This window comes from Patagioenas fasciata, chromosome 3 (genome assembly GCF_037038585.1).
Source record: "Patagioenas fasciata isolate bPatFas1 chromosome 3, bPatFas1.hap1, whole genome shotgun sequence".
Lineage (NCBI taxonomy): Eukaryota > Metazoa > Chordata > Aves > Columbiformes > Columbidae > Patagioenas > Patagioenas fasciata.
In genome coordinates this window covers 55337415-55362344 of record NC_092522.1, presented here as the reverse complement: position 1 = coordinate 55362344, position 24930 = coordinate 55337415, and the positions used below count along the sequence as shown (strand labels likewise).

The 24930-nt window shown below is 43.8% G+C and overlaps 4 protein-coding genes and 1 non-coding gene across 12 annotated transcripts in view; 3 read left to right on the top strand and 2 right to left on the bottom strand.

Moving 5' to 3' along the window:
* Positions 1-322: 322 nt before the first annotated feature.
* On the top strand, positions 323-9196 carry ACAT2 (acetyl-CoA acetyltransferase 2). Of its 2 annotated transcripts, XM_071806377.1 has the most exons (10): positions 323-453; positions 511-586; positions 704-838; positions 2039-2220; positions 3104-3221; positions 4042-4185; positions 5118-5240; positions 5923-6077; positions 8342-8452; positions 8960-9196. In XM_071806377.1, exons 2-10 carry the CDS (start codon positions 538-540, stop codon positions 9125-9127), a joined length of 1185 nt encoding a protein of 394 aa, XP_071662478.1. In that variant the 5' UTR covers positions 323-453; positions 511-537; the 3' UTR covers positions 9128-9196. The 2 variants fall into 2 exon arrangements, with proteins under 2 accessions (XP_071662478.1, XP_065689814.1); XM_065833742.2 differs by having other exon boundaries at positions 325-586.
* A 155-nt stretch (positions 9197-9351) lies between these two features.
* TCP1 (t-complex 1) lies at positions 9352-17974 on the bottom strand. Its single transcript, XM_065833741.2, has 12 exons — positions 17796-17974; positions 16653-16738; positions 15787-15915; positions 15094-15191; positions 14629-14739; positions 13824-14005; positions 13083-13209; positions 12580-12755; positions 11734-11857; positions 10364-10556; positions 9893-10056; positions 9352-9653 (listed from the first exon to the last, which is right to left on the bottom strand). Exons 1-12 carry the CDS (start codon positions 17866-17868, stop codon positions 9440-9442), a joined length of 1677 nt encoding a protein of 558 aa, XP_065689813.1. The 5' UTR covers positions 17869-17974; the 3' UTR covers positions 9352-9439.
* Positions 16868-17002, bottom strand: LOC136100712 (small nucleolar RNA SNORA29). Its single transcript, XR_010651248.1, has one exon. It is a non-coding gene; the product is annotated as a small nucleolar RNA SNORA29 (small nucleolar RNA).
* A 240-nt stretch (positions 17975-18214) lies between the features above and the next one.
* Positions 18215-21503, top strand: MRPL18 (mitochondrial ribosomal protein L18). Its single transcript, XM_065833743.2, has 4 exons — positions 18215-18958; positions 19639-19819; positions 20543-20777; positions 21032-21503. Exons 1-4 carry the CDS (start codon positions 18904-18906, stop codon positions 21101-21103), a joined length of 543 nt encoding a protein of 180 aa, XP_065689815.2. The 5' UTR covers positions 18215-18903; the 3' UTR covers positions 21104-21503.
* A 128-nt stretch (positions 21504-21631) lies between these two features.
* The window catches only part of PNLDC1 (PARN like ribonuclease domain containing exonuclease 1), a 28598-nt gene continuing 25299 nt past the window's right edge, over positions 21632-24930 (top strand). For 6 of the 7 annotated variants that reach the window (XR_010651210.2, XM_071806374.1, XM_071806373.1 and 3 more), the window contains exons 1-7: positions 21632-21788; positions 22322-22379; positions 22493-22566; positions 23414-23447; positions 23577-23700; positions 24418-24506; positions 24799-24899. Coding sequence is in view for 6 of the 7 variants with exons in the window: in XM_071806374.1 (XP_071662475.1) it covers positions 21713-21788; positions 22322-22379; positions 22493-22566; positions 23414-23447; positions 23577-23700; positions 24418-24506; positions 24799-24899 (556 nt within the window). In the remaining variant the exon portion in view is untranslated. The remainder of the gene's footprint in view (positions 21789-22321; positions 22380-22492; positions 22567-23413; positions 23448-23576; positions 23701-24417; positions 24507-24798; positions 24900-24930) is intronic. The other variant, XM_071806375.1, reaches the window with a different exon arrangement.

The window sequence follows — 24930 nt, the reverse complement described above, 5'->3', positions numbered from 1 at the left end:
CCATGTAATAAGCAAACTGCCTATAAGCAACAATATAATAATAGGGCATTTGATCTGCATCTTTCATTTTACGGAAAAGCAAACCCGAGTATGGGCAAGAGCTGACCCGAGGCGGGTGCGCAGCCCCCGGGTGCAGCAGCGGGCAGGCGCTGGGAGCCGCGCAGCAGCCCCACGCGGGCAGGCGGAGGCGTTGCCTCTGTTCCCTCACCGCCCCGGGAGGGAGCTGAGGGGCCGCCCTCACCCCACCGACACCCGGGGGACGGGTGGGCCCGGCCGCGAATCAGCTCCGTCGCCCGGCCCCGGTGCCGGCAGCGGCCCGCCCCGCCCGGCGGCAGGCGAGGGGCGGGACCGGCAACACGCGAGGGGCGGCCCCACCGCCGGCTCCGCTCTCGCTCCGGACGTGACCGCCGCTCCTCCGACCGCCACTGCTCCCACCGCCGCTGCTCCCACCGCCGCTGCTCCCACCGCCGCTGCTCCCACCGCCGCTGCTCCCACCGCCGCTCCCACCGCTGCTCCCCCCCTGCCGCTGCCGCCGCCATGAGCGCGGACCCCGTCGTCTTCGTCTCCGCCGCCAGGACAGCCGTCGGTGAGGGGCGGGGCGGCGGGTTCCCCCCAGGGGCCGGGCCGGGCGGCGGGTGCTCCCCCACCCTTGCCAGGTGTCCCCCGGGCCGGTGCTGAGCTCTCTCCCTCTGTCTCCGCCCAGGCTCCTTCAACGGCGGCCTCTCGGCGCTACCGGCACACGAGCTGGGGGCGGCCGCCATCCGGGAGGTGCTGCGGCGGGCCGGGCTGCGCCCCGAGGAGGTGTCGGAGGTGATCCTGGGGCAGGTCCTCACCGCAGGTACGGGCGCTGCCTCCCCACGGCCACATCCCCCCAGCGGCCCTATTGGAACAGCCCAGGTTTCGCGTTTCAGAGCGTTATTCCTTGCCATTGGGAACGTGGTTCTTTAACAAAGGCTGGAGCAGCATCCTGGGCGCTGCTCCGTACCCATTGCAGGGCTTTGGAAAGGATGTGCTGGGGGGAGAGCTTGTTTAACAGTTTTTTGGTTGGTTGGTTGGTTGGTTTCTATCTCGAAACAAGCCAACAGCGTACTTGTGAAAGTCAGTTTCTTTTCTTTGTTGCAGCATCCCTTCTCTCCCTGCCTTGTTCGTCTCTCGTAAATTTAACATCATGAATAATGGTAACTCTGAGATTTTAACAGTGAGGCCTGTATTTGCATTTATCTGCAAGATCTGTGATGCCACTTGCTTGGAGACAAATACTTTGATTTCATGAAAATGTGCCTGTTAGGGAATTGTTTGTTTTGAACGGTTGTCTCCTTTTACCAGGGTAAAGTTTAATCAGCAGAGTCATAGGGCAGGTTTGTATTTTTAAGATGAAGACATAGAGGAAATAATTTTTTTTTCTTACTTAAAGCTGATTCAGATTCTTGTCTATTTTTAGCTCACCGAATGATGTGCTCTCCTTATCCATTTCTTTGTGCACAAGGAGCTGGCATCACTTTGGCCTGTGGAGATGCAGATAAAAAATGTTTTCTTTGAAAATAGTGCTCTTATTCTTTCCATCAGGATTACAACAAAGAATAGAAGCTTTCAGGACTGTCTTTGCATAATTGTGCTTTTACTTTCCATAGGAACTTTTAGGGAAAGTTGTCCGTTCGTGATGTGCAGGAGATGTCACAAATAAACCCTTCAGCAAGTAGCAATTGAAAGGAGCTTTCATCTTATACATGTGCAACAAGCTAATGCTAATTTGAAGTTGGTGTTTTATCTGATCTGCCATCAAAATCAGAATGGCAGATACAAAACTACCAGTAGCAAGTCCCTGATCATGCAAATATTTTATTGATCATCATAAATGAGAGAGGTCACTGAGCTCCTGTTTACAGATTACTGCTGGGAACTTCTCTATCTAGCAGCTGAACACAGGAGCGAGACCTAAACTTTTGGTGGAATCAGGGTACCTGTTGTGAAAAGCGACAAGGCCAACATTTGTTTCTTAAAAACAGAAAAAAAAGAAAAATACATCCTGTTCCTGCAGGTGCTGGCCAGAACCCTGTCCGGCAGGCGAGCGTTGCTGCGGGGATCCCTTACTCTGTTCCTGCTTGGAGCTGCCAGATGATCTGCGGGTCGGGCTTGAAGGCCGTGTGTCTGGCTGCTCAGTCCATCCTGTTGGGAGACTCCAGCATCGTGGTCGCAGGAGGCATGGAAAGTATGAGCAAGGTAAAGCAAATGATTGCACTTGCATCACGCTGGCTTACTGGGAGCAAACAGTATTAAGTTATGTGGAAACCCTGTGTTTCTAGGCTAACACTCTGGAGGCAGGTTGAAAGAATAGCTTCAGTTTCTGCACTTGAGAATGAATTTGTGCATGCAACAATTGACTTTGGTAGTTGTTTGTTTTGTGGTTTGTTTTTTGGTGTGTTTTTTTTTTTTTTTAAAGACCTGATACTATAGCTACTGAAAAGGTTCCATGCAAAGACACACTAGATTTAAAATTCCATTTTAATTTCCATCTAGCCCTGTCATGTTGAATGATTTGCTTGTAACAGCTGGCAATAGACAGGCTTTTTGTGTTGCAAGAAGCCCAAAGAAGGAATAACTGGAAAAGTTGTTGTTCACCAAGCACTTTGAGCTTGGAAAGGAAGCAAAGCACTTTCATTTCAAGGTGCTCAATCCAAGGCTGTATTGAGGAATGGTGCTGGGATGGTGATCTGATGCCTAAGAAGGGGGAGGTGTCTTATGCTGGGGCTCACTAGCTTCCTATGCTGGGAGTGATGCTGACGTTTGCTGGCAGTGAAGTGCAATTGGGAACCACCTAGAGCAGCCTGGTAGGATGGGGGACCTGTGGCCATATGGCCCCAGAGATGATTGATTTGATCTATGGAGAGAAAACACTTGCTGCTTGGTGATCTGCTGCTTGGGAAATGCACAGGCCAGCTGAGAGACATCAGGGGGTAGAGATGGAGCAGACTGCCGAGGGGACTGCTGGGATTTGGGTATCTACCTGCAGCCACAAGGCAGGGGTCTGTCTCTTCAGCTGTCTGGCTGTATTGTGCACCAGAGATATGAAACTTCTCACTCTTTTTGAAATACCTTCTTGCAGGCTCCTCATGTCATTCACATGCGAGCTGGGGTAAAAATGGGAGAGGCTTCTTTGCAAGACACTATAATCCTTGATGGCCTTACAGATGCTTTTTATCAGTATCATATGGGTATAACAGGTAAGCGGTGAGAGTCCAGAAAATGAAATGGCTAACTGGGAAGGGGAAGAATTCACAGACAGGCAACTTCAAAATAAAGTATTTCATGCTGTTCTTAAGTTGTAGTCATGAAAAAGAAAGAAATCCATAATATTGAAATGCATTAAAGGCATTTTCTGCTTTGTTTGTAAAAGTACCTTTTTTTTTTTTTCTGTCTGAGCTAATAAATTATTCCCTCCGTAAAAGTACATTTTTTGGACTTCCTGGCTTGTGCCTCTTGGCATCTTATCCCACTGCATGTCTTTTGCATTTAAGCAATTTAGTTAAACGTCAGGAAAAATAAACAAAATAATCCCTGTATGTTACTGGAGCATTCAGCAGCACAGATTTATGCGGGGAGCAGAATTACGTAAAGTGTACTGTGGATACATGTGGTTCTGCACCTCCAGGTTATTCCACCCTGGATGGGATAGTCAGCCAACCGCTTTTTCAGTCCCTGCTTACAAAACAGAGTAACCTCAGAACTGTTCCCTCCTCTGTCTGAAGTGTTGTAGCTGTAGAGATGTAAGCATAATAATCCAGAGAAGCAGTAAACTCGAAAAGCTTGGTTGCATTTGTATTTAACTTGATATGCCATCTGGGAGGAGATCCTGCATAGGAATTTTCACGCTCAGGAGAAAATAGAGAATCGTGAGCAAACAGAGTGAGGAAATCAGAATGAAAACTGACAAGCTTAGATGCTTGCTACAGCAAATATTAATGACTATGTTTGTGCTTACAATTTTACAACTTGGAATTTTAGCATTTCCTGATGGCAATTTACATTTTGTTCCTATTTCAGCTGAAAATGTGGCCAGTCAGTGGCAAGTCAGCAGAGGGGAACAAGACCAACTTGCAGTACAGTCCCAAAACAGGGCAGAGGCAGCCCAGAAAGCAGGCTATTTTACAAAAGAAATTGTTCCTGTTCTTGTACCTTCTAAAAAAGGTAGGTGTGAATGGATAATGAGAGCCGATTTTGATGAAAAATCTGTTTTCCACTATGATTGATGGATGATTTCCCAGTTATACAGCCTTTTCAGTAAGCTGTTCTGTAGGTATGTAGCCGTTGCTCTCTTCTTCAACTTTAAGTAGTTATTTTTTTGAAAGAGAAACGATGCAAATGTGGAATACCTAAATGTAGCTATCTGCAAATACTCTCTGTTTTATTGGAGATGTAATCACTACCCAGGCAAACCACTGACTTAACATTGGCTCGGGTATGTTACCAAAATCAGTATTTTTGTTTCATTAGACTCCTGGCTTCACCCAACTTCAAATGGTCATGTTGACTTGGAAAACCTTGCCCACCTTAACTAGGTCAGGTTACATATATTAGGCATGTTCTCTTTAGGTTTGTTGGGGATATATTATGGAGTTTGATCCAAAGGTCTGTTTCTAGAGCAGGGGAATTCACCCAGCTCCATGTGAGGAGGATGCAACAACTGAATTTTCCTAACAGAAATCAAGAGTCAGATGTTCAACATTTGCATGGAATAGACCTTGTGGGGAAAGTTCTGGCATTAGGCCAGTTACAAACTGATGATGGGCTTTCCTGTTACCAGTTTAGATAATAATATTTGATGACACTTGACTACTCTTTGCAAGGAATAGCAAGAACAAGATCTGCTTTTATACAAGTAGACAGTATTTTAGTTGTTAGTGTTTGTGTCAGAAAACCCAGCTGTTGTCCTCCTAGAAGCAGCTGGAGGGGGGTTTAATAATTTGCACAGAGTTGGAAGCTGTCTCCAACAGAATGGCTCGTTGGTTAGAAGGAATGTGGCGTCTATCCCCGATCAGCCTGTTGTTTGTGCCAGATTTCTGTTTGAGTCAAGTACATGCAAATAGACCCACCTGTGAATATAACGCTCTGTTTTTCAGGTCCTATAGAAGTTAAAACAGATGAACACCCTCGACACGGGAGCAACTTGGAAACAGTGGCAAAGTTAAAGCCCTGTTTCCTGACAGACGGAACTGGGACAGTAACAGCAGCTAATGCCTCAGGTTGGTCTGTCTGGCTAAAAACAAAATGTAAAAGAACAGTAGTCGCTTGTGGCTCAAGGCAGAGTCTCTGCGAGGAGTTAGGCTGCCGGGTGGTTATTGCTGAATATATTTTGCAGGAAATGGCAATGATGTGTTTGACAACATAGGTAGAACTCAAATATAACTGTGGTGGAGGATTTCTTTATAGATGAATTGCGTTTTGTTTGCTTGCTTTCTATGAAGCAATACAAGTGTTTGGACAGTAACAGTGGTTTCTAATACTGTGGGTCTGGACAAAGGAACACTTAGCATTCGAGTTTGAAATTTCTACTCCTATGGGACTAACTTTCCTGCTGTAGGCAGCCTTGAAACTTCTTCCTTGGTCCTTGCACTGCATCTTCCAAAGCCTGCCCAATAACACTGATGTGCTTCTTTTTCAGACTGTGCTTCAACTCTTCCACCTGTGCTTTCTGAATAGAAATCAGAAATGTGTCACATTTACAGCAGTATAGATGTTAACCATTTTAAGTGTTGGTGCCAGAGGTCAGACTTGGCTGATCAGAAAAAAAATACTGAGCTAATCCAAGAAAAGATCTGTGATTTTTTTTGTTTTGTCCAGATTGAACTTTACAAGCTGGAAAAAATGGTGCAGTAAAAGCCATAAAACCCAACAGATACATACAAGCTGTTTGTCATTACACAGGTATAAATGATGGAGCTGCAGCTGTAATTCTAATGAAGAAATCGGAAGCTGCTAGGAGAGGTCTTATGCCTTTGGCTCGGATTGTATCTTGGGCTCAGACAGGTGTAGATCCATCCATAATGGGAGTAGCGCCCATTTCAGCAATAAGGAAAGCTGTAAGTAGTTATCTATGTGTCTTATTTAAAAACCCTTGCTTGTAATTGTTTTTCATTTTCTGGCCATGTTTTTTCTATATTCTAAGAAAAACTTACTAGAAAAAATAAACTTAAGTTAAAACAACACTTAAAATAGTGGAGAGTACATAAGATGAACATTTCTAGTGCTACCAGGCTAGTGCCTATTCATTGGGAAAAAAATTAAATGCATAGGCATATGAATGGAGTTCAGGGTTTGGATGTGTATACTAACCTAATTTGGGGATGATTTGGTCCTGCCATTATTTGGTTCTGCTGCTGTGTCTGGCCAGGTTAATTTTCACATCGCTGTCTGATTGTATTTGCAATAGTACAGCACTGAGAGAAGGGCCAGTGGGTGCACCTGCATTAGCCAGGGTGATGGTTCCCTTAGTGTTTTAGTTTGCCCTGCAAAAAGGGTTGGATCGTGCCAGCTGGATCCCTTTCAGGTGAAACTAAACAAGAAGGTGCACTCCAGAACCACATCTAACATGCTGGGACCATTATTGCACCCACTGATGTGCTCTGTGTTTGGTCCACAGGATGAGATTCTCAGCTGAAGTGCCGGGAATGAGCAGCCCCTACAGTACCACACTACTTGTTAGTACAGACTCAGCCCTGGGCAACCCCAGCTGAGGATGTGCTAAAACTGAGCTATGAAACTGAGCATAAAAAGAGTTTTTGTACAGCTGATAAGGATAGTTTTGCTTTAGTATTCTTTCTTAGCTTTATTTATACTGTGCAAAGGCCTTATTTTGTTCATCTCTGAAATGTCATAGCAATGTAGAAGCCTAACTTAAACTCACCTGAGCTCTGTGGCTTTTAACGGGAAAATCAGAACTGTAATGCTGAAGCTATTTCTTACTAGATCTCAAACTGTTCTTTTAAATGAAGAATGCTATAAATATATAGCAAATACATATTTTTGGTTGTAGAACAGACAAGCTGTGTTTAACAGTACCTGTAATCTTATAGGTACTCTGAAAAAGGGCACATCACTTCTTAATGTAAGCTTTGTAATGTATGTTGTCAAACACTTCACAACCTCCATATATTATCAGTTTCTCTCCAGAATTTTTAGTAGCACTTTATAGTGATATAATGATTAAGCCATGCATTTTAGTGTTGCAACAAAATAGTAAATCTTTAAAAGATAACTTTTCCCACAAGGTGAATGGTTTCATAGAACCATAGAATTGCTTAGGTTAGAAAATACCTTTAAGATCATAAGAGTCCAACCATTAACCTAATGCTGCCAAATCCACCACTAAACCATGTCCCTAAGCATCAGATCTACACGTTTTAAACACCTCCAGGGATGGTGACTCCACGACTTGCTGGGCAGTCTGTTCCAATGCCTGACAACTCTTTTGGTGAAGAAATTTTTCCTAATATCCAATCTAAACCTCCCCTGGTGCAACTTGAGGCTATTTCCTCTCATTCTGTTGCCTGCTACTTGGGAGAAGAGGCCAACACCCTCCTTGCTACTGTCTCTATAAGAGGCCCTCCTCTCTGACTATATGGTCTTTCTTCAAGATGCACCAGCCTGGCTGGCTGTTGTGGAACATAATTGCTGTTAGAAACCGAGTGAACGCAAGTAAAAACACAGATATATGAAACACACCTAAGCCTGTACCCAAGTAGGCAATCACACCATGAGTTTTTTAAGTGAAAATACTAGCCAAGTAATCTAAAATAGCCCCTCTGTGAAAAGCTTCAAGAGGCAACTTTCAACTTAAAGGAAGGAGAGGCTGGAGAAATGACACTTGACACCCACCACTAATGATCATTTTACTATTTCCTGTGTAAAAACCTGTATTAAGCAGAGAATCTCTAACAGTCAGACTTCGATCCTGAAAAACCTGCTTTTAATCTGTTAAAAACCTACTTCTGGAAACATTGCTTGTTCTGTTACTGGCACCACATACAGTTTGAGTCCTACAATTGCATCACCACCAATACGTGTATAAAATTAGTCAAAATTTTTTAAGAGTAACCAGCATGTTATAGCACATTGTACTGACTTCTGCTCATATTGAAAATTTTGTGTGTTGTCTTCAAGCATTCTGCCATCACCCTGGCTATAAAAAAAAAACCAAACCAAAACTAAACAAAAAAAACCAAAAAAAGTTTCCTTTGATTTTTAGCAGTGGCCTAGTATGAGCCAATTTAAGTGTTACGAAAAGCTTTCTCCAGTGCTGAGAAAAACCTGTAAGATAGTAAAGCCTCTCTCTATTTTTTCTCAGATTGACAAAGCCAGCTGGACTCTGGAACAAGTTGACCTCTTTGAAATTAATGAAGCCTTTGCATCACTATCTGTTGCAATAGCAAAGGAACTGAAAGTAAATCCAGAAAAGGTAATCAATATATTTCAGGCCAGAATTTGCCTCCTGTACTTGAGGTTTTCCATTCTGTGCAACTGGATTGTATCCCAAAGAGGCAAGAGCAGTGTTCCTGCCATCACCTTGCCACGAGCAGAAAGGATGGGAACCACAGTAGGTGTGTGTTTCCTTGAACTACTGGGCTGCAGCCTTGCTTTGCTAGCAGGCGTGTTGGTTCCTAGATGAACAGGCTGTGGCTTTATTGTAGTGGATTTGTATGCAAATATAGAGAACTGCTTGAGTAACCTCAGTTGTCAGCTTTATTGCCTTCAGAAAGTTAGGCCCCTTTCAGAAGAAATACTAACAGCTGTTGCATGCATGCTCACTTTCTCCTTCAAATGGTGGCAGCAGTTCTGGTCTTATTCACAATCAGGGACTATATCCAGTGAGGTTGTTCACATTGAACCTCAGCTTAGCTAGTTCAATGATTCCTTAACTTGACTTTCTTCTTTATTGGCTTTTGCCTTTTTTTTTTTTTTTTAGATTAACATCCAAGGTGGAGCTATTGCTCTTGGCCACCCTCTTGGTGCCTCTGGTTGCCGCATCCTTGTTACTCTTCTACATGCACTGGAACGAACAGGTGGAAAACGTGGTGTTGCTGCTCTCTGTATAGGAGGAGGAATGGGAATAGCCATGTGTGTTGAGAGATGAATGTGAATAAACGAATGACTAGTGCTAACTAGCTCTGGAACAGTTTACTAATAAACTTCTATTAATGGAGCTTGGTTTGTTTTGCCTAAAATTAAATAAGCTTACTTTATTACCTCTTGCTACTCAGTCATTGCCCTGACAAGATTAGCGGCTACTGCACTCTCCTTAGTTCCTGCTCAACACAAGGACCAACCTCATTTTCAAAAATTGATCCTACAGGAAAATTGCAGCAGCATTCAATCACTTGTTTTATTAACATTTTAGTTGTAAGAGTGGGAGGTGTAAGTTAAACAAACATAAATAAAACCTAAGTTATTCTTCAAGTGCTCCAGAGTGAACTGCGTCCTCGTAGCACCCTCTCTCTTCTTTAGTTTCAGGATGCAGTTTAATAAGATCATCAATTCGAAGAATAGTAATTGCAGCTTCTGTTGCAAACTTCAGGCTCTTAGTTTTGACCATGGTTGGTTCAAAGACACCAGCTTGCTTGTTATCGCGTGGTTTTCCATTGATCAAGTCAAGACCAATCCTGAAAAGAATGAACAGTCAGATGGAGAGGTAGAAAAAGCAGAAATACAGTTGCAAGCATGCTGCTTAACTACTACTAGGTTCCAGTGCCACACATATAGGACTGTAAGACACAGAAAGTCAGTGATCACCTACATCCTTTTACATGCAAATCACAGTTTAGTAAACTGGCAGAATGTTTTTCATCTAAGTCACCCACCCACTTAATTCCAAGTAGCCTTCCTACAGACAGATACTTGCCATTTCAGATTTTTGCGATCTGGGTTAACTTGGGCCTCATTGTGGAATGCTCTCAACTTCGCAACAAGATCTGTTGCATCTTGAGCGGCATTTACTGCCAACGTATTTGGAATTATTAAGAGAGATCTTGCAAATTCTGCTATTGCAAGTTGTTCACGTGATCCCTAGAGAGAGGAAGAAGTTTTTAAACCAATTGCTGCAACAAAAGAAAAAAATACAACCATGACCAAGACTGTCAGTAGTAGGGAGGGGTTTTCACATGCAAAACCTGTTTTTAGGTTAAAGAACCATATAGTCAAATTATTAGAGAAAGAGTAACTAATATTCTCCATTTTAAAGACGCATCTTACATTCTTTAAGATGATTATATTTTCTTGAGCCACAGAACCAACTTCTACTTTAAAATAAATGTTTTAAAATTCACATTATCCAAGTCTAACACATACACACTGTTCTTCATGTGAGACTCACCATGCTGGTTGCATAATTTTCAAGATATATTGAAAGTGCTGCCTCTACAGCACCACCACCTGGGACAACAGACTTGGATTCCAAGACCCTTTTAACAACACAGAGTGCATCATGTATAGATCGTTCCATTTCATCACACATGAAGTCATTAGCTCCTCGTAAAATAATTGACGCTGAAGTACGAGCCTTTGTACTAGGGGAAAAAAGGAATCAGAAGTCAGTCTTGCTGAACAGAATCCAAATTAAAACTATTACTGCAAAACTTTTTTGTTCTACAGCCAAGTTCAGTTGAGTCAGATTCTTTCAATATCTGAAAGAAAATCTTGACATTGTTATGCACACTTGCAGTGTATGTACACTGTACCTATTAAGTGAATATTCAAGTTCTAATATGCAAGAAACTAGTTTGAGTTTAGTCTTTTAGAGAAAGCTACCTGACAAAAGTGTGACAGACAAGATGTCTTCCCATCAAATCAGTGGAAAATGTAATTAGATACTAAGAAAGTTCTGTTCTGTATAGCCATCGAGTGAGCTCATGACTGCCAGCCAGCATTTACAGTACAAGCAGTCACATAACTGCCACACAAGTGCCATAGTCAAAATATTTAATTCACACACAAATGAGACTACAGAAGCTGAACACCAAGAAGGGATACTGAAACAGTGCAAAAGCCAACATCCAAGGTTTGTTCTTGTCAAACAAACTGATACTGGAGTCTTTATGTACCAGATAAGAGTGACATACTAAAGGGAAAATACCATGTGTGGACAGTTAACCATTGCTCCTGTTACCCATTAAAAAAAAAAAGAAAAAAAAAACACAAAAAAACCCCACACTAAAAAAAATACCCTTTTGACAATGTGGTCCATTTCATGCTGCCAAGCAAGTGACTGATCCAATGAAACCAGCACAAGTAAACCCTGTCTTCCACTATAAATCGTAAGACTTAGTTTGCACCTCCTTATTCAGATGAAATTACACAAATGGTACCCATTTCTATTCCCTGTCTGTAAGGGAAGCCAGTATGACTATACTGCTAAAAGCCAGGTAAAGGAATATGATATGAATGCTCTTACAACATTCCTAGCAATTTAATATAATTGTACTGTAAATTTTAGAAAAAGTTGTTAATAAACAAAACCTTAAGTAAAGTCTACCTAGCAATCTGATTATGATTCATAAAACAGGTGTCCAGCCCCAGCAAAAGAGATTCAAGACTTCCACTTCTAATTCTTGGTAGACTTGCATACTCTTCCCATGCATATAACTACTCATACCACTGAGATAGCATCAAAATAAAAAATGGGATTTCATCTCCAACTTAGTAGAAAGTGTACAGAAAGCAGAGTATTTTAAAAATGATCCTTACTTCTTGATTAAAATGAGCTCATCATCGCAGATTCTCTCTTGAATCACCTCTTCTGCCTGTCCCAGCATTAATGCTTCAAAACTCTCCTCACCTTCAAGGTTTGCAAGGGTTGAACATATGGTTGCTTTAACAAACAAAAAAGTGCAATTAGCATTCCATTCCAGCACGCCCTTCGCCAACTTCCCAGAACAGCCATAAAGAAAAACAGAAATTGGAAACAGAAATAAAAGGAGTATAAGCAGATTTTTCTTAAATTCAACAGCACTTCTAATTCAACAATTCAACACTCCACAGTTTATAATCAATACTACTCTTTTTTTTCTCAGCTTTTACAGGGCTTACTTTTTCACAACTAGTACAAGTTCCTGTCCTTTACCACATGACAACGTCTTCATGCAAACTTAAGAACTGACAGATAAAATCTGTATAGGACCAGAACTTTTTTCACTATGTGTTTAATGATTTAGGAATGCTTAGTTTGTCTTGAACTATATAAACAAAGTACTTAACAGAACCCTCCAGAGACTTATGAAGGTGTGCTCGATAAAGACTTCTAAATAAATGCAGATTCTGGCTCCTACTTCTACAAGAGGACAGTCTTCCCAGTGCAAGGCAGCATTTGTTTTCCCCTCTGTTTATCTTCAGCACTCAACTCTTACAGTACTTTCCTACTGTGACAAAATGATCACTTAAAAGCAACAGTCAAGTTACAACCTAACAAGAATGGCTCAGCTCTACTTATCCTCTCCTTGCATGGCTTGCAGGGTAAGAAGCAATGTTTTGAAATTCATTATTAATACTCTAACAACATCTTTTACTTACAAACCAAAACAGACAGAGACATACCTCCAGATGCCTTAGCAATTCGCTTAAGGTCCTTTTTCACAACTCTTCGTACTGCCATAGCACCAGCATCAACAAAGTATTTCAGACACATATCATCAATGCCTCCAGTGGTAAGAATAACGTTGGCACCAGTGGCCAAAATCTTCTGGATCCTTTCTTTGGTAATATCTGATTCTCTGCAAGGATAAAGCCAAAGTTATAAAAATATATTTAAGTCTTCAATCACATTCTACCACCCCATGTCTCAAAATCTTAATGCAGAGCTCCAGAAGAAGGAACCATTGCACAAACATACCTGGATTCCTCAAAACCTGTCCTAATACTAGTTCTCCCTCCAGAAGTGAAAACTTTTAAAATTAATATTTGCTATCATTGGGAAATGTAAACATTTACAACATTTCTGCCTCTTGTGCTCATCCAAAACTACATCGAGCCACCTCAACTGAAAAGAACAAAACAAGCCTGTGAAGCCCCCATCTCAGTTACTCAAAGCTTCCACGCACCTCTGCCTTATCTGGTCCAGCTTCTCAGGGTCTGAGATAACAATCTGAACACCAAGCTTCATTTTCGCTTTCTGCAGGCTGAAGTCAAGGCATGCAATCTTTGCATTGACTATTCTCTTTGTCATACCTGACGAGAGAGAACAAGGATTTTGTCAAATGTAGTTAACAGTAAATCAACTTAGCAGCAGAGACTAAAACTAATGCTATTTTCACATTTCAGATTTGTATTCAGTTTGCTTTTCTGCCTCCAGTTCTGCCCCAGTACAGAAAAATGCTTAGCAAGGACTTTCAAAGATGATTTTTTCTAAAAAAATCTCTACTATAACCTCTGTTAACTTTTTACAAACCTCATCCTCAAAATGTGAAGGACCGTGAAAAGCTGACCCAACAGTGTTGCATTCTTTAGGTCAGCTTATCAACACAGCTCTGCTAAACTAATAGTTTCCTACCAACATGGTAAGGGAGGTGCTTACGTTCCAGAAGATCAGTGTTAACATGCAGATGCTGGGTTATGTTAACTACAGTAACTTACCAACACTTTGTGGATCACTCACTACTAGCTGGCAGGCCCTAGCCTAGAAACTATGGTGAACTGGTAAGGTTTTTTACATTCTTTTTCAATTGTTCCAAACTGAAAACCTAAATGATCTGCAACTAATGCAGTCAATAAGAAAATCTATGCAGAAAGACAAAGAGGACTGAGTTCACATCAAAGTTTTATGAACCATTGCATGTTCTTACCCTGTGAGCCCACCACACAGTTCAGAGCGTAACCATTCACGAGTATGCTCTCTTTTTGGCTGCGGCCATGTGCCTTCAAAACATTAACCGAGTTGATTGGATACCGAGCCTGACCCTTCTGGTCTGTGTATTTAACTGCCAGCGCAGCATCCACCACCATGTTAGCAAAGAAATCACCATCACTACAACGCTGTTAAGGTTAAAACTGAAGAAGAAAACTAGTACTATGCTTAAGAGAAAAAGAAGTCACTGACAGTGCCCAAACTAAGAGTCAAAAACTGTTTCCAAAAAAAGAGCTCCAGAGAGGTATGGAAATGCTAGCTTTTTGCACCACTCCCTTACAGGAATGAGTTAATTCTGGTAAGAAAATTTGACAGGCTAGTGTGATACCTGCATTTTACACACCTTTTGTTCCTTAACAGAAATACTCTTCTTATGGGCTGTCTCCACTCCCTTGGTAGCACAAAGGCTAAAAATGCAGGTTTTTCTATGGCTATGAAGCAACCTTCTTTCCTCTAGTTTCACTCCCCTGGTACTTGACTTCTGCAATGCACTCTTCCATTCCCACAATGCCTTATCTAGTCTCACTAAGGAAACAATGCACTGTCAAAGCTATTGTTTTGTGCCTAACCAAGTTTAGATAAACAGTAGTATCTGTGGAAAGATTTTCACATCTGTGTTATAAAAATGACAGCTGGAATACTATCTCCCATTCGTAAGAACTGCTGCAAAGGGAACTAGGCTAGCTACTCAGTTCTCCAGCTAATCACTCTCACTTAAATAACTTGACGAAATTAAAGGATACATTCCTATAATTTTAGAGGACATCGATGTTTTAGCAGCATTAATTAGGCACTCTCTGCCCAATTCATCTGTGTTAATAATAAGATTTTCATTGATGTAGCGAACTGCTTCCCTGCAGAAGAGAGAAAAATACTGATAAAGAATTCCACACACACAAAGAAAAAAATCCTGCAGGATACGACCCCTTTCAAACGTTATCTCAAAAGAACAGAGGGACGAGATCAATTCATCTTCTAGACAGCAAAGTGACATTTTTATGTGAGACTACAGAAATTCTAAATAAATAAATAAACAAAAAATTACAAAAGAATTAAGAAGAAAGCCCAGAATACATGCCAAAAACAAAACGCTGTAAACACTTTGCACAAGAAGTCTGTATTAATGCAGTCACTAATACAGAAAGAAACAAAAAGCATGCAGTTATTGTACCTTAAAAAATGCAACTTCAACTGTATTAGTTTCTTACTTGCAAGCAAGTCGGTATCCACCAATGATGGAGGTAGGATGAATTTTCTGTTTCACTAGCTCATCTGCATTTTTCAGAAGTTCTGCAGCAATTATTACCTATTTGAAATACAAACAATAAATATATGTATTCCACACAAGCAAAATAACTACTTGCTGCTACCAAGTGGAAAGCAGAATCACAAATAGTTGTTCAATGGCTATTCAGTAGAACAAGTACTTGCAATCTGGAATTATTAATAGTTCCTGTCATTAGGTAAAAGCCACCTCATTTGCGCCCCCCCCCCCCCCCCCAAGATATCAAAAGTTTCAAGCAAGTTTTCAACATGCAACATCCTTATTAGTCCTAACACTTCAGTTTCTCATGGTTGTTAAAAATTAAGAACTTTAATTCAGAATCTATCCTCGAAACCTCAAGAAATGAAAAAACAAATATCGAAACTGAAGTAAGCAAATTCCATTCCAGAGCACCAGTTGCATATGGAGACTAGCATCTCTAAAAACCCCTCAAGTCTAACTGCTTTATTCTGTAACCTACTTTAAAAAAACATTTCTATTCAGTCAACCGCAAGGTTTATCATTCTGTATAGCTGATCCCCATTGCATCAAGATTCGTAACAGATAAATCAAAAGCAGCACTGTGATAATGGAACACTGACTTTTGGTGTATCTGCCTGTAAAACTTTCTACATACCACTGAGGTTGTCCCATCGCCAACTTCTTTGTCTTGCAAGTCTGCCAGCTCACAAAGAACTTTTGCTGCAGGATGTTCCACTTCTAGCAGTTTCAAAATGGTCGCACCATCGTTGGTAATGGTCACATCCTAATTTTCAGAAATCAAACATTAACATGATGTATATTTCTATTACGCTTTTACCGCTGTGTTTCATACTGTTTATGCAAGTAAAAGTCAATTATTCTTCGTGAATTGTCATAAAATAACTATACCAAGTGTTCAGAGCTTCTATTTAACCAGGAGTCCCACTCTCATAACAGAAATGTTATCAGAGAAGAATCTGCACTTCCTGTTTATCAGAAAAGTTTTTATGTTACAGAACTCATCATTTTGCACATACCAGATTAATAGTAGTGAAATGACTACTCTCTAATACTGTATATTATACAGCAACCTCTAAAATAGCAAAGTTTCCTCATTTGCTTGAAATACTTTAAAATATGAACTACTGCTTTTAAATTGTTATGGGATTATTCGAATCTCTTTTTGTTATTTTAGCAGGATATACAAGTCAACACCATCACAAGGCCTAACTTCAATGCAACAGTCATGCCTGTGAACTTGACCAACACTTGTAATAGGTGAGAACTTACATGTAGAAAGCAGAGAACTGTGCCGCATAAACTACAGTACTGAATTAAACTAAAATTACGTAGCGTACATTACCTGATGCTCAATTTTACCACATTTCTCCTCCTACCCCCTCTCAGAACCACAGAAAAGAACAGGTATGTGTATGTTAGACCTTTGAAGCACACCAAGTCGAAGAGCTTATACCTAAGAATACAAGTCCTCCTGACACTTCTTAAAATAAGTTTACTTACCCCAATATCATCCACCAACATCTTATCCAGACCAACTGGCCCAAGAGAACTCTTTACAATGTTGGCAATTGCAGATGCAGCAGTAACTGAATAAACAAAAAAGAAAAAAAAAGTTTTATCTTTCCAACTTCAAGACGATTCAGGTTTACAAGAACCTGTAATTCAGAAACTTCAGTTAAAGTAACCTGATTTGGCTAAACTAGTAGTGGCTTGTTTAAAGAATGTTCTGCCAACTTCATATAGGAAAAAGATACAATCAACCTTTTCCTTCAGACCGTGGCAAAAACGCTCTATCCCACAAGCATAGCCACTTAATCTGGAAATTGAAAAAGTGGTAGTTTAATGGGAGTAGTGGCAAGCCAGACCTTCACTCTGAACTTCAAACAATATAATCCATTTTGTTTTGAAGGAATAATGGCAGGTTTCTGAAATAAATAACCGTTGTATCACCCAAGTCGCCATTATTAACTATCTCAGCCATAGAATGAGGTAATTCTAACTGTTCTGTCTAAAGCATCACCAGAACTGCATGCCTCTCACGATCATCAGAAACACGCCTTAAGCTTCTTCCTTTGTGTTTTACCTACTCAGAAATTAACAACAGTCTAGAAATTTGCAGCTTTCCCCCAAAATTTAGTATAAAAGTCGGCAGAATGTTCAACATTTTCGAGAACTAGTTAAAAGACACTCATCTTGAGAACGTTCCCCACTTTCCAAAGCAGGTTATTTTCCTCTGTTGGAAAGCAACACGCTTCCGCAGCCGCCCCGGCCTCACCAAGGCCCGTCTGCAGGCCTTGCCGGTTAATGCCCTACGAGTTCGGGGTGGGACCCAGCCGGTCCCTGGTCAGCAGCCCCCCCCGCTCCCGGTGTGAGCTCCCACAGAAACACAGCCCACGGGAGCGGCGCGGGCCCGCAGTAGCCTTCCGCCTCCTCGTGGAGTCCGCGGAGCACGAACCGCGCCACCCGCCCGCCCTCCCGCCGGCAACGACCCTCCCAAGGCCCCGGGACTGAGAGCGGTCGGTGGCAGGCAGAGGCCGCTCCCGGGTAAGCACATGGCGGCGGCAACAGCCACGCCATGTTACCTCCTTCCCGCCCCTCCCCCCGCTGGTCATCAGTGTCGTGCCGGCAGCGCGCAGCCGTTACCGTTCTGCGTGCGAATCGTGTCGCCGCTGGTCCGATCGCCGAAGACCGCCAGGGGCCCGTCCATCGCCGCCATCTTCCCGCCCAGCCGCGGCGCCACACTCACACACCCGGCAGCGCGCCGAACCGCGGAATGGCCACGGCGCCGCAAAGAATGCTGGGTACCCCTTCTCCCCTTCGGGAGAGGGTGGAGGGACAGTGGCCAGCCTCGCGCGCGCGACGGGCGGGGCCACATTCTGCCTGTCCAATCCCGGGGCGCGGCACGGCCCAGGCTGAAGCCGCGATTGGTGCTTACGGTTGAACAAAGGCGCCACACCGCGGGAGGGGCGGGAGGACTTCCAGGAGGTTCTAGAAGCTCCGCTGTCTCCGGTGCATGCGCGTTGGCTCCTTTGCCTGTCGGGGGCGCGGCCCGGGGCTGGTGGGGTGCTAGTCGCCAAGGGGTTACCCTTGACGAGGACTTACAGCGTTGTACTGGGTGTGTGCACCCTCTAGGTCCCAGCAAGCGGTGTGGCGTTGGGCAGAGCTCAGGGTAACTGTAGCGGCGGGTGAGCTGGGTGGCGGCTGCCGCGCGGCAGGCAGTATCGCATGCCTGCGGGCGTCACTCGTAGCGATACAGCCGCAGTCTGCAGCCAGGAAGAAACAGTTCTGTTTTTACTAAGAGTATGCAGTTCTTGTAATGACTCTGGTCTGTGTCCCATGGCTTCGATAAGCGCTGGGAGGACGGAAGCCCGCCTACCCGCTTGCTGGGCTCAGCTGCCTCTTAGGCCCTGTTCCAGGAAGTGCAGCCCCGGGACCTCCTCACGCCCTTTTGCTGATGGAGGAGAAAAAAGAGGTTCTCTGGGTCAGGGAAGAGTTACTGCCTGACAGACTCTCCACTTTTCGCAAGGAGCTTGCGCAGGGGCTCACTTATCCAGCGGAACGGTAGCTGGCCGCTGCTACACCGAGCGGGCAAAAGAAATCAGTGCTTCCGTATGACAGCATCCACTGCGGGCGGAAGCGCTTCCGAGGCCGGCCCCTTCCCCCGGAAACCGGCCTCACCGAAATGGCGGCGCCCGGGTACCGCTGAGCGGAGGTGACTGCAGCCCGAGGCCACGGTGGGCACCGGCTCCCCATGGCGCTGAGCAGCCGCCTGCTGGCGGCCGGCCGGCTCCGGACACGTGGAGCGGGTAAGCGCAGCCCCTCCGCGGCTCGCCTTGCCGGCCTTTCCGTGCTGCCGGCGGAGGGCCGGTCGCTGGGTGACCCGGCAGCCGGGTGTCTTGGCGCGGCTACTCCGCCGTGCGCGGGCACGGTCTGTGCCGGTCTCCTGCTTGGAACGGGTGTTCGGGCTGCTGCAGGACGGGGCGCTGCTGGTGCGTTTCGGCCGGGGAGGGCGATCTGCAAGGGGAGGCCCTGACACTCTGGTGAGGGGTTCCTGCTGTCTCTCTGGACCAAAAAGTTGCGTGGCAGATTGAGTTTGCAAGCCTGTCTACACATCCTGTTTGTTAATTAGCGAGAGGATTTTTACCTTGTTATTTGGTGGTGCTGTCATTGGTTCTTTGTGTATTTCATTTTCAGTATTTTGTAAAGCCTTAGTCCTATGGATCTTTTAGTCATGCATCAATTTATATTTTATGAGTGGGTTTTGAGCCACTGTTAATATAATTTTCGTTTTTAGCCTACAGCTCACCTCATAAATTGTAGAAACAGGTTGAACTCTGGTAATCCATCTATATACTGGTGGGTTTTTTTTAAAAGCTAGTTTTGTCCTGCTAACTTTTACAAGGTGCATCATTCTGTGTTGTATTTGTTCTACTGTCTGCAGTATATTTTTTAACTCTGGGGTTTTTATTTCTTGCTTTACCTCAAGGTAGTAATTTTGCATCAACTACAGCCAGTCTCAAAGCTGAGACTGAAGTGGACACAAGCGAAAATGAGATTGTTGCCCCAGAGTTCACTAACAGGAATCCTCGGAACCTGGAGCAGTTGGCCCTGGCTAGGAAGGAGCGTGGCTGGAAAACAACATGGCCAAAGCGTGAATTCTGGCATAGGTGAGTCAGAAAGTCACCAGCAGAAATTACAACTCTGAAAGAAAAACCAAAAACCCAGCAGATGGAAATGCTACAAAATGTGCTTTTGGGCTGCTGAATCAATTGCCTCCCTTAGTTGTTCTTAATCAACAGGTATTGTCCATGTTCAGAGAACAGCAAGCTAGTATCGCATGGTAGTTGGCATATGTATTGAAGATCTTGCCATGCGATGTAGCAGTAATATTGCTTAAGCAACTGCTGCTTAGCTTAGGATTCTTCTAGTTGCGTGCTGACCATGCATCATTGTTTTATTTGGGACACCATAATAGTCTGAGTTTTTGTTCTTAGAAAATGCTAATTGCTTGTCGTCTGCAAAATAAGTTCATTTTAAACTGGGGATTCAAAATCATTATTTTGTTCTGGAGGAGAGAACCATGTCCAGTTTGTTCACACCTGGAAAGCTGATATTGCCTCAGTGCAATAGAAAGTAGTTGCTCTTAGTACTCTGTGGTTATGTGTTATGGCTTAGGATGTCGTGCTTGACCACTTGCTCATCCTGACAAGTTGTTACCCGCTGTGTAAGCAGAAGCCTTTAAGAGACTGCGTAGCAAACCTAGAGCTACATTGCAGTTACTGTTGGAATTTCAGCACATTGGACTGACAAAATGAGCCCTATTTGAATGTGTTCTCTCTTTAGATCTGGAAAAGACATCACATCCCGTGTTATTTCTTTCCTTCGCTCAGATTACGGCTTGAGCGGACGCAGCATTATGTAGAAGCCTTCGTTGAGCACTGTAATGGGGACATTGTGGTATCTGCCTCTACCCGAGAGTGGGCCATAAAGAGACACCTGTACAGCCCCAAGGGAGTAGCGGCGTGCGAAAACCTCGGCCGTGTAATGGCACAGCGCTGCTTGGAAGCAGGAATCAATTTTGTGAACTTTAAAGCTGTTATCCCCTGGGAGTATCGTTGTGACTCGGCAAGTACCCATCTCCTGACACTCATTTGATCTTTTTTTTTTCCTTTGTAAACATTATTTTTCTCCGCTGTTAGTTTTCTTACATGGCTTGACAGTCCGTTCTTGCAGTGCTCAGAAGGGTGACACTGACAAGCTTCAGTTGCTGGCATTATGCTTTAGTGAGGCTGTTAACCTCTGCCCCTCCACATAAACATGTGCTTCGGTGCTGTGGCTTTTCTTTGTACTTACTTGTGTCTCCCTGTCTTTTATACAAGATTCAGGCATTTGAAAAAGCTGTGCAGGAGGGTGGTGTCATTCTGCGTGAACCACGAAGAATCTATAAGTAGATGGAGACTGTTGGGAAAACTTTCCAGAGAACAATGAACGCTTCTTCAGGTGTGTGTAGAGGCAGAGTGAAAGTCCAGCGCTGGAAAAACTTGAAATGTGGCATCTTATAATAAAAAGTTCTTAAAGGTGTGGAAGTGTGTCACATTCTTGATTTTTTTTTTTTTGCCTTAAGGCTAGAATAAACTGTTACAGTTCAACCTGACAGACTAACAGAATTAACTTCAGAATTCAATAATTTTAAAGTATATTTTCTCTTTTTTTTGTATTTGATTTTGTGTTTGTTCTAAATGAACACCTTGAAATGCTTGATCCAGCAAAATGCAGTCATTATGTGAATGTTCAGAACTGTAATAAAGTTATGTGGTAAACTTGGTAAAAATATTAAATTCCCCTAATTCATCCTTGCTTCTTTCTTTGTTTGCTTTGTTTTCTTATCCCTCGCAGGTGGAGGGATGAGCAGCCCGTTTCCCTGCGCCTGCCCGCCGCCTGCGCGCACACGGGTGCTGGCAGCTTCCCAGCCGCCGCTTCCGCCGGCTTCTGCCTTTTTTTTTTAAAGGCGGGGAAGAGCCGCCCCCGCCGCATGGCCAGGGGCAGCGCGGAGGCCGGCGATGGAGGTGGGGGCTGCGGGATTCGAGCGGCACCTGCCGCTTCTGCGGGCCCGCATTCGCCGCGCCGCCTTCCTGGGTGAGCCGCGGGGGGCGGCCCGTCGGCCGCTACCGGCGCTCTGAGCCCCGGCTGCCGTCTTGGCCCCTGCCTGCTCTGAGGGGCGGCAGGCCCGGCGTGGGGCCAGGCCCTGGCGCCGCGGGCACTGGGGTGTGTGCTAGCCGGCAATGGCGCTGGCGTGTGCCAGAGCAGCGAAGGCTGAGGCGCCGCGTTCTGGAGCGGGCAGCAGAGGTCGGGATGGGAGTCCGCTCCGAGGTGCTGGCCTCGGTTCGGTGGGGCTCACGGAGTAGTTAGCGGGAGAACACTGCACAGAGTGAGGCAGCCACCCCAGAGGGTGTGTGTACATGAAGGTTGGCGTTCCTGCCCTGCCCCAGGGGAGAAGGAGCAGGAGGCCTCGCTTCCACAGCAGGCAGTTGTCTTTTCTCTTGAACTCATACCACTGGGTCTGAAACAGGTTAGGGTGAAGAGAGGTGCTTCAAAGACCCTCCTTCCGATACTGGGGAAATGCATGCTTCATATTTCAGATTTTTTTTGTGTTCTTTCCATCCCAACAGCCTTTGATATGGAGTTTACTGGCTTGCATTCAAGTTGCCCAGAAAATAACGAGCCCAGGTAAAGCTGTTGGACTTGAAATGTGAGGGAGACTTGCTGCTCTAGCTCTGTGAGAACAACCTGTGTGCTGCAAACCGTATTTCTACACCCCCCAATTCTGGTTTTGTTCATAGCCTGTTTGATTCCCCTGTGGAGCGGTACCTGAAGGCCAGGCAGAGCGTTCAGCGCTTCACAGTTACTCAGCTCGGTAAGTGCTGTTCTCACACAGAAAATAATCTCCTGAGGTCTTAGTGGTAACTGGCTTTTTGCCAGCCGGTGAGCCCTGCAGGTAGCTCTGCTCTTAACTCACTCGTTACAGACACATTTGTTTGCTGTGCTAGTTTGCGTGTTTGTTTTTTTCCTTTCTGCTGTTTAATACTTTCAACTACTTTAAATAATGTGAAGACAGGTTGACTAGATACTTTTTACCTGTCTAAAGTTGTTGATGTTTAAAGATTGCAGGTACAAATACAAGGCTTTTAAAACAGAGGATGCAAGCAAGAAGTAGGTGACAGCATCTCCTATTCAAGGGTGTGCCATTTAATACAGTGTATGATTAAGGGGACTATCAGAGGAAAATGAAGGCTAGTATTTCTGATATTCCTAAAATTAAAAAAAAAAAACACAGGGAAGGGTCTGTGGTAGTGAAGGGCTACAGTTAATAACCAGTTAGAGGTCAAGAAACAGCTCCAAAACTGTTTAAAATATTGTTCAAAGCCATAGACTATGTAAAATCTTAATGTGCTTGTAGCTGGACCTATAGATCTGTGTACACATAGCTGGAGATTTTTGTCACCTACTCACCTCTTCTCACCCATGGCTTAGTCTGTTTCCTGTTTAATCAAACTTAAGTCCTTTTCCCACTTAGCACTAAAAGCTTGTCCCTCTTCAGCTCTCAGAGAGCTAGGGAGCAGCCTGGCAGTGGCGGTTCCTCGTAGGATTTGCATTGTGGCATCAGTGAATGGCAAACCTACTCCATCAGGGGATCCCCACATCCCTGACATAGAGATCCAGCTAAACATTGCCATGTCAACGGAAGTTTCTCTCTCTTGCAGGGCTGGCAATATTCTCAAAAGAAAATTCAAACAAGTAAGTAAAAGAAAAAAGACAGTTTTCTGTTATAATGAAGACAGTGCAGTTGAGATTTTACGCAGAATTCTCTTGGGAGGAGTTATTTCCTGTAACTGTCTTCTAGAATTATTTTTCTTTTAATTGTAGGTATGTGGTGCATTCATACAACTTTTATCTCTTTCCCGCAACATTGGGCATTATGGATGTTGAATTCACCCTCTCTGCATCTAGCATTCAGTTCCTGTCTCATTATGGCTTTGACTATAATAAGGTATGTAATCTCTCTGCCAGAAATCTAGAACAAAGGAAGTCTGTGCAATTACAGGAGAAATTAGGATTAATATCCCTAAATGCTCCATTTCTGGGGTAAGTACCATCTTGCTGAAGTATGAATGCTTCATGTGGTTCATTATCAAGAGAGTAAGTGGTGGATTTTCTGAACTGCCATAGGGTCAATAACCACATCTTTGTCAACCTAAGACAGATTTCCTCACCTCTGAAAAAGAAAACCTCTCTCTGGTGAGATGAGGAGGTACTAAAAAGACCCCAGTGGGAGTCTTTACTAGCTGTGAAGGTGGGGAAGTCTCAGTTTACCTGCATCTTACATATCACCGCATTTCCCATAACATTCAGACTATGTCATCACATAAGAGCACTGTTCAGCAGTTTTGGACAGGAAGCATCACGATATCTTGACATTTTAAGTATCTCATTAAAGGAAACATAAAAGCAGAGCAAAAAAAGATCTTAGAGGTGGTAAAAATCCTTTTCTTTCCTCCATACATAAACACATCTTCCTTTATGTAAGAATGCATCTTGGATTACTTGCAGTTTGTATTTCCAAAGAGGATATCCTGAGAATGAGGAACACCAGCGTCTTTTAAGTATATGCCAGTTTTGGACCTACATAATCTGTTATTCTCTAACTTGCTGCAAGAAAGTCCAGGAGAGAGTAACCAACCTGGCGTATTTTTTTCCCCCCGCTTAGTTCCTCAAAGATGGAATCCCATATGTGAATGAGGAACAGGAGAAGATCTTTAGCCGGCATCTCTTAGCAGGTAGCTGGAAAGTCAGCAGGTGAGCACTATTCAGAGAAGTAGATCCTCAGTACTGACTGTGTTGACAGCTCACCTGCACTTAGATCACATTTTGTAGAAATATTAAAGCCTATTGGTCTGAATGCCTCGCTGCTAGCTGTTCCAGCACTCTGTGGTCTGTCTGAAGGAAGACTGAGATCGCAGGACACAATCTGGAGAGCTGTGTGGATGTTGGGAAGTGATGCTTTTGTATTCCTGCGGCAAGGCACAAGGCTCCCTCTGTAAAGAGCTCTTTTTCACACTCTCCCTCTTTCTCCCCAATACTGCTGTAGTGACCTAGACAGGGATGTGCTGAAGAAGGCTATTGATGAAGTGACCTGTTGGATAGCTGCAGCAGAGGAAGATGATACTATGGTTTTGCAGGATCTGAGTGGTAAGAAACAGGGTGCCTCCCTTTGGCACCT

Coding starts and splice junctions, on each gene's coding strand:
- ACAT2 (XM_071806377.1), top strand. CDS start 538: ATGAGCGCGGACCCCGTCGTCTTCGTCTCCGCCGCCAGGACAGCCGTC. Junction 2,221..3,103: donor GCATGGAAAGTATGAGCAAG/GTAAAGCAAATG, acceptor ACCTTCTTGCAG/GCTCCTCATGTCATTCACAT. Junction 8,453..8,959: donor TGAAAGTAAATCCAGAAAAG/GTAATCAATATA, acceptor TTTTTTTTTTAG/ATTAACATCCAAGGTGGAGC.
- TCP1 (XM_065833741.2), bottom strand. CDS start 17,868: ATGGCGGCGATGGACGGGCCCCTGGCGGTCTTCGGCGATCGGACCAGC. Junction 14,006..14,628: donor TCCTCTAAAATTATAGGAAT/GTATCCTTTAAT, acceptor ACAGCGTTGTAG/TGATGGTGATTTCTTTGCTA. Junction 12,756..13,082: donor CTGGACCAGATAAGGCAGAG/GTGCGTGGAAGC, acceptor TTATCCTTGCAG/AGAATCAGATATTACCAAAG.
- MRPL18 (XM_065833743.2), top strand. CDS start 18,904: ATGGCGCTGAGCAGCCGCCTGCTGGCGGCCGGCCGGCTCCGGACACGT. Junction 18,959..19,638: donor GCTCCGGACACGTGGAGCGG/GTAAGCGCAGCC, acceptor CTTTACCTCAAG/GTAGTAATTTTGCATCAACT. Junction 19,820..20,542: donor AAGCGTGAATTCTGGCATAG/GTGAGTCAGAAA, acceptor TCCTTCGCTCAG/ATTACGGCTTGAGCGGACGC.